Source organism: Lotus japonicus, chromosome 2 (assembly GCF_012489685.1).
Source record: "Lotus japonicus ecotype B-129 chromosome 2, LjGifu_v1.2".
Classification (NCBI taxonomy): Eukaryota; Viridiplantae; Streptophyta; class Magnoliopsida; order Fabales; family Fabaceae; genus Lotus; species Lotus japonicus.
The window spans coordinates 58,944,759-58,952,183 of NC_080042.1; the positions used below are offsets into that span (position 1 = coordinate 58,944,759).

Genomic DNA, 7,425 nt, shown 5'->3' on the forward strand with positions numbered 1-7,425 from the left:
GGCTGAGTAATGGGCCCTTTTTGTTTCTGGTTAAACAAAATGGTTTTATCTTTTTTGGTAGATAAACAAAATGGTTTTATCTCTGAATAAAAACAAATAATTTTATTTTTAAGTAATTTTTTAAAATACAGAAATTCATTTTTGTTTGTTTATAAATATAATAATTGTGTCCTCGTAGGATAGCTCAAGTGGTAGGAGCTGGGGCATATGAATTAGGTAGGGGGAGGTCCATGGGTCAATTCCTGGCGGTGCAATTTATCTTTGTACCAAAATAAATATAATAATTGTTTTTCATTTTAAAAAGTGAGTTGGACAATAAAGCAATTATAGTCTCTCCCTTAGAATGAATCACAACCTTTAAATATAGAGATCAAGTTGTGAGATTTGGCTCGAGGAAAGCTTGGAGAGGATTCATTGAAGAGATCCAAACTCTACGTTTATGGTATGGTCTAGGATTGTAGAGTATTATTTACTTCTTTTGCTTCATTTCATTTATCTCATGTGGGAAGTATTAGAATTTTGGAGGCTTATACTCAACCACAAAAGCTAGCTCGAGAGTTGAGGTTACCGCTACTCTTATAAAGACTATTTATGTTTTATCTCTAGCCAATGTGAGACTTCTAACAAGAAGAAATTGTAACAAAGTTGCAGGTTGCTTGCCTATGTAAACACCTACTCTATTTGGATTGAGGAGGACCCTATTGGCTTTGAACCCCTTTTGGTTTCTGATTTATGTATTTATGTTATTTCTCATTAGTGCAACTTTATCTTAACCTTCCTAACCGATATTGGTCGCAGTGGTTAAAGGTGACTGTTTGAACTTATAGGTTAATGGTTCCATTCCTTGAAATCGGACTTTTGGAGAGACATTTGACCTTCACCACACTCAGATCGAAATTAAGATTGCAATTTAACAAAAAAAAATTATCTTAACATTAAAAGAAAAGAAACAAAAACAAAGCAGAACTAAAACAAAAACTACAAGAGCCCCTAAACATGGGAGTTAAAAAATCAGGAGGACGATCCCACACCTTAATCATGTGCGCCTTCTCTCTTTGACCTAGTTTTGTCAATTCATCTGCAACCTCATTAACGGGGCAACTAGCATGAACAATACAACATAAACAACTTATTTGAGCTTGAACTGTGAATAATAGATAGACTCACTATCATACACTTAAATTTTACTTTTTATATTAGAAAAATGGGAGCAATAAAAACTGAAACTCTAGTCTACTTAATCATAGAGGTTCTAATACTATGTTATGAACCAATTATCATAAAAGTTTAATCTGTTGGCTAAATAATTCTAAATAATTTTATGATATATTTGTAACATATTGTCGGTCAGATAAAATCCAAGGTCAGATCATATTTGAAGATTAATGCTTTGTTTGGTAGCGAAGATGGAGATAGGGAAGAGAGAGTAGAGAAGAGAGAAGTTGAGTAGAGAGAAATAGATGAGAAATAGAGTGGATTTAGAGGTTGTTTGGTATGGTAGAGATAAAGAAGAGAGAGATGAAAAATAATGAGGTGGAAGAGAGAGAGAAAAATTAACTTTTGAATAAAAAAACATTTTTAAAAACAAACAAGTCAAAAAGCATATAGTGGCGGTTCTAAACCGCCACAAAAATGTAAAAAAAATGCAAAAAAAATAAAGTGGCGGTTTAAAACCGCCACTAAACATGACGGAATTGAAAAAAAATTATAAAAACTGGCACATGTTCTCCCCCCTTTACTGTTCATTTCCTCTCTTTAAATTGGAGAGACCAAATAAAGGTGTGGGACCCATCAATTAAACTCTCTCTTCCCTCCTCTCTCCGATAACCAAACACACATGACACCTCCTTCCTCCCTCTATCTCTCTCTCTCCCCCTCCATCTCTTCTCTATCTCTCTACAAACAAACACAGTGTAAAGGTTGGAGTTAATCTTATGAGTTTAGAGCAATCTTATGATCTACAGATAAAATCTTGTCAGAGGCGTTTGCTAGCTCTGGCCTCATTACGGCTCCGTCCTTGGATGCTGGTGACGCTAGTTTTGCTGAAGATGGAGGGTCGTGGGTGGTGGTTAGCAAAGCGGCGCAATCCTTAGGGTGGGTGTGGGACCAGTTTGTCTCACCTTTGATTAATTATGATAATTTATTTATCATTAATTCTCTGAGCTTTCCAAGGACTGAATTCAGGGGCTGGTTGGTGTCTTTTAAGTTGGGAAATTTGAAATTCAATTTATCATTAGCTTCCCCCCTTGGAACTAGGAGAAATTTTTGGCCATGGATTAATGATTTTTTGCTGCGCCAATCTGGAATTTTCTCGGCGGCTTTTACGTTTCATAACACCTCTGATTATGTGACTGGCGGTTTTTTGGCCTCTAGGGAGGTTGATGGGGATCAGAGTACCTCTGCTTATGATGTTGGTTTTTTGAATTGCGATGGTCACTCCATTTATCGTCCATCGAATTCTTGTTTTGAGGTTGGCGCTTGTTCTGGCATTGGCTCCGATCCTGTCATGGGTGATCAAGACGGCTCGGAAGCTTTTTCAGCTTCAGCTTTTGCGAGGGAGGAGGATGCCCTTGAGGAGGATTCTGATGCTTTTGTTGATGTCCCCGCTTCTGTTTTGTCCCCTCCGAGGCCTCGTCCTCGTGGTAGGCCTAAGAAATTGAAAGGGGCGAAGAACTTGGGGTGCTCTTGACCTAGGGGTCGGCCTCGCAAATCTGAAAGTGTGATTTCCGCCATCGAGGCGGCGCCGCCTAGTCCTCCTTCTCCTTCGGGTCTCTATTTTACGCGAACAACGAAGGCTTGGTGTCTTGCTAAGCTTGCAGGCATGTCTTTCCCTGGTAGCGATGAAGAAGTCGTTCGTGGGTTGGCCGCAGTTATTAAAGAGAATTTTCCTACTAGGTGTTAGGAAGGCTGTACCTTTACTTCTATTGTGGGTGGTTGTTTTTTTTTGCTTCTAGTTTGGCTTGGTGTCTTTTCTTTTACCCTCGATTTTGGGTTGTTACCTCTTTTGACTATTGATGAATAATCTCTCTTTTTGCTCTAAAAAAAATAATAACAGTGCTGTTGAAACTAAAACATGAAACTTGATGACAAGAAACTAACCCTCTATCAAATCTCAAAGGAACTTCCAACTAAGTAAGTGGATCGTAGAAAATTTTGAGGAAATTATAGAACCTAGTCACCTACAAAGTACCTGCTTCAAATCAAAGCAAATGGAGATGAAACTTTAGATCACACCATGTAAATATCTTATTTAGTTGTGTCTCTAAGAAAAATTACTACATAAAAGGGCCAAAGTGATTGTTCTACTCAATGAAATATCAGATGTTGTGCCTCTAAGCAAAATTACTAGCCAAAATTATTGTTCTAATCAATGAAATATAAGATTAGCTTAATTAGTAAGAGTTGAACAAAGACCAAAACAAACTTGGTAAAAAATGGTAGGAAGACATTTGCGTGTTCAAACAAACATATGGAAAGCACATTTGCATGGTCCTAGACTCCTAGAACAAGCTATGGGGTGTTTGGGTGTTATGTATAGGGGATCCGCCCACTAGTTTTCTACATTGAAGCCTTTGAGATTTGATACAGGGTTGGTTTCTTATCTAAGATGTTCTACTTACTTGACTAGTTGGAACAAAGCTCTACACTGCTAACATCTTATAATAAAATATTTCATTCAAACCAGCTTCATTTGCTTCTCAGTTCTCATCAATAGCACCAGCAAACAAACTAAGCACTTTCAATATTCCAATTTCCAATTACTCAAAATAAGAGGTGTAGCAAAGGGTCTTAGCCATCCATTACAAGGCAGAAGAGACAGCTGAAGTGGACTTCCCAACAAAGCCTTCCAATAATCCAATTACTCAAATTAGGGGAAGAGAAACTTATCTAGCCTAAGTTCTCATGAACCATTAACAAGCAAGTTGATATCCCTATAAAAACTCAAAGAAACAATAGAAACAAAAAGCACTGCTTTAACACAAAATATAATATAAAATTCAAGATACCACTAATAGTGAAAACATACCTTTTCCTTAGTCATTCAAGTGAAAGACAGAATAACACCATTTTTATTTCCCAATAAAATGCAATAGCTACACAACCATTACTTCTTCCCTCTATACACTTGGCTGTTCAGTGACCAAGCAACATAAAAGTTTGTTGCACTAGAGTCAACTATGTGTTTGATAAGCTGTTAGGATTCAGCCTTTCAACAAAACTTCTGCTTCATAATGCTAATTATCTATTTCAGTGACTCACCTACTGCATAATCATACTGGCAGCATTTCAATGCCGGATAGCAGCGCTGCTGCCAACCCCAAAAATGCTATATAGTGCATATCGGGATGACTGCTATACTGAACTTTTTATACAATTTATACTATACACGTATATAATGCTAAAAAATACTCAGCTCATAACATTCATCATTAACATTGAAAAAGTGTAGGTTCTTAAATAAAACATACAAAATAAAACCAACTAAACAAAGAAAAAGAGGAATAACAAGAACTAGAAGAGAATAGTTATTGTGTCTAGCTTCTAACTAGTTAAAAGGAAGAAATGAAGAAACTACTTGTAGCTACCAACTCTAGTTTGTTATCATTCAAAGGAAAGTTTACAAGTTTCAGACTTCCTTGTGCATAAGGATAATTCTTTTAGATTCTCAAGCTTTCCCTCTTGACTTACCTCATAGCTACAGCGTATTGCCATGTTCTCTAAAAATATTCCATTCTGCATAATATATCTTGCAAATTGAAACTCAGCTCTGGTGCCGCTATACTCATTTAGATAGCATCTTTTAAGCCGTAATAGAATGCACTCAGGAACAGATTGTGGGCATTGCCAATCTCTTAATTGGCCTTCAATTTTACCAATTATATATGGCTGTTAACAATAAACATAAAATAAATAAATAAAGGAAAACAAGTGCAGAAATCACCAAAAAAAAACCTAAGCCTCTAAGCAAACCTGGTTTATGACGAGAACTTGAAGCTGGGGGCAATTCTTGAGCAACTCCAGTGCCTGAAGCCAATCCTTACGCATTGTACAGCAGAAGGAGAGTTCAATATGGGTTAAATTGTGAAACATGGGGAAAACTGATAGGTTTGTGCTTTTGAAATTATGCAGGTTTCCATCATCAATCTGCATGAGTTACAATAACATTACCATGATATGAAACAACCTATTTTCCTTAAGACAATGAAGGATAAATCACAATACCTCAGTAATGTGCAGAAATTGCACATTTTTAACAGCTTTAAGCAAAAAAACATATCGCCCAGAAACATTGGCTCTGACCAACTTGGGTAATGTATTAAACTCTATGTCACCACAAGAACACATTTGCGGCAATATACAAACTTCTTTGAAATCCTCAAGAACTGGGCATCCAGAAAGGAGTTTGGCAAGACATTCACGTTTTTCGAAAAGCACAATTTGCAGATGCAGGGTTTTAAGGAAGGGAAAATCAACAGAGGAAAAATGCTTGAATCTTATCGCCTCCAGCTTGAGAACCATAAGATTTGTGAAAGTGAATATGAGAGGCCAGAAATTGAGTTTTGGCGGTTGTAGCCCCCCTCCTTCTGATTCTGGGCAAAACATCCAGGGGTAGGGGAGGGCGATATCAATGTGCTCAATTTGGACATGGTGAAGTAGGAGTTGCAGGGCAGATTCAACACAGTCAGTATCATTGGTGAAGTCCTCACGCGGGTTAGAGAATCTGAGGCGGAATTTCTGAAGAGGTTGGTGGTGGTTACGGGAGTTGATATATGCAGAGATAGACTCAACGAAGCGAGCATGGTTGTCTTCGCTTATATTGTCGTCATCGATGTCGAGAGTGGGGAGTGAACGCCACAGTGATTTCCACTTCTTCGCGAGAACGCTGGTGGCGACGGCGTTCTTTGTTGGGAGAAAAGAGAGTATGCGGCAGAGAAGTTCCTCCGGTAAAATGCTAATCCTATCGTCGTCCATAGTAGATGAATGCAGAAGCTTACGGTTCCTGCTTTCCATTGAAACGCAACTTCAGCTTCTTCAAACAATAATTCACACGATTATGCCTGTGGAAATCGTGGTCTCCAAGCGCGCGCAATGGGGAATTTTGAGGGCGGGCATGGAGTTTCGCGGTTGCAGTTGGGGATTTGGGGATATAAACCCTAAACTTTTATCTGTGTTGCGCGCGGAAAATACCAAATAAACTAGATATTATACCCGTTAGGGGTGTCCACCGGACGGGTTCGGTCGGATACGGGCCAAAACGTCGGTTTTGGTCGGTTGAAATTACGCCAAACCAAAGCCCGCCGCCGTCCGCCCATCACCATCGGATTTGTCGGGTTCGGCTTCATCGGTTAAACGGTTAGATCTGTCGGGTACAACAGTTGTTGATCCAAGAAAAAAATCACAAAAAAGAGAGAGGAGATGAGGAGTTCGAGGCAAAAATTCATAAAATCACATCTAATATACATAAATCCTGACTTCCTTGATAAATCAACATAAATGATAGTACAAAATTCCAGATCTATATATCTCAGACACGAAAGAAATACAAAATACAAAATCAATCAAGATCTTCACCACTATGGTGCTGCATGCAATCCCTCCGACAACGTCTTCACCATTGACGAAACCATGGCAACCGACAACGAAACCCCTCAACCGCGATGAGATCGCTTTTGCTGCGATGAAATCTCTCCGTTGACGATCGGGATCGCTTCCTCCACCTCAGAAGGAGAAGGAGGTGGAGCCATGGAGGTGTGGACTTGCTGTGATACACGATGGTTGGACTTGGAGGCTAGGGTTGAGGCTTGAGAGGTGATGGAGTGGCGGCTGAGGCTTGAGTGAGAGAGGTGGAGGCTTAGTGAGAGAAATACAGAGGTGGTGGAGGCTAGGGTTGAGGCATGAGAGGTGGTGGAGTGGCGGCTGATGCTTGAGAGTGGTGGAGGTTTAGTGAGAGAATCAGAGAGTGGAGGCTTGAGTGAGGCTAGGGTTTCTGAGAGAGTACATATCTGAATATATATGGTAGGGTTAGTGAATGTGGGTTGGGTTGTGGGATTGGGCTGGCCGGCTGGGCTTGTAACTTTTTTTTTTTAAGAGTTGGTTCGGTCGGTTCGGTCGGGCTTGAGCCCAAACCGTGACCGACCGACTTAAACCACTGCAAACCGTTTTTTTTCACCCGGTCCACCCGAACCCCGACCCGGACCGCCCGGTTTTGCCAAAAAGGCCTCGGTTTGGGCGGTTTCGATTCGGGCCAAGCCCGTTTGGACAGGCCTAATACCCGTGAACGCACGGGCTTACTTGTAATATTTTTTAAAATTATATAAAAATTGTTAATGTTTAACTTAATAAAAATTAAATTTTTTGTAATTATAAATAAAAAAAATTGTGTTAAGACATTTAAATAAATATTATTATAGTTCTTTTTGTATA

The 7,425-nt window shown here is 39.2% G+C and overlaps 1 protein-coding gene across 1 annotated transcript; it reads right to left on the bottom strand.

Annotated features, from left to right (window-relative positions):
- Positions 1-4,407: 4,407 nt before the first annotated feature.
- Positions 4,408-6,170, bottom strand: LOC130735499 (putative F-box/FBD/LRR-repeat protein At5g56810). The gene is made up of 3 exons (XM_057587458.1): positions 5,224-6,170; positions 4,972-5,145; positions 4,408-4,887 (listed from the first exon to the last, which is right to left on the bottom strand). Exons 1-3 carry the CDS (start codon positions 6,010-6,012, stop codon positions 4,603-4,605), a joined length of 1,248 nt encoding a protein of 415 aa, XP_057443441.1. The 5' UTR covers positions 6,013-6,170; the 3' UTR covers positions 4,408-4,602.
- Positions 6,171-7,425: the final 1,255 nt, after the last annotated feature.

Bases quoted from the DNA above. Each gene is read 5' to 3' on its own strand.
- LOC130735499 (XM_057587458.1), bottom strand. From the start codon at position 6,012: ATGGAAAGCAGGAACCGTAAGCTTCTGCATTCATCTACTATGGACGAC. The intron at 5,146-5,223 runs GTATTGTGATTT...TAACTCATGCAG, and splicing joins AATTTCTGCACATTACTGAG to ATTGATGATGGAAACCTGCA. The intron at 4,888-4,971 runs GTTTGCTTAGAG...TATTGTTAACAG, and splicing joins AAGTTCTCGTCATAAACCAG to CCATATATAATTGGTAAAAT.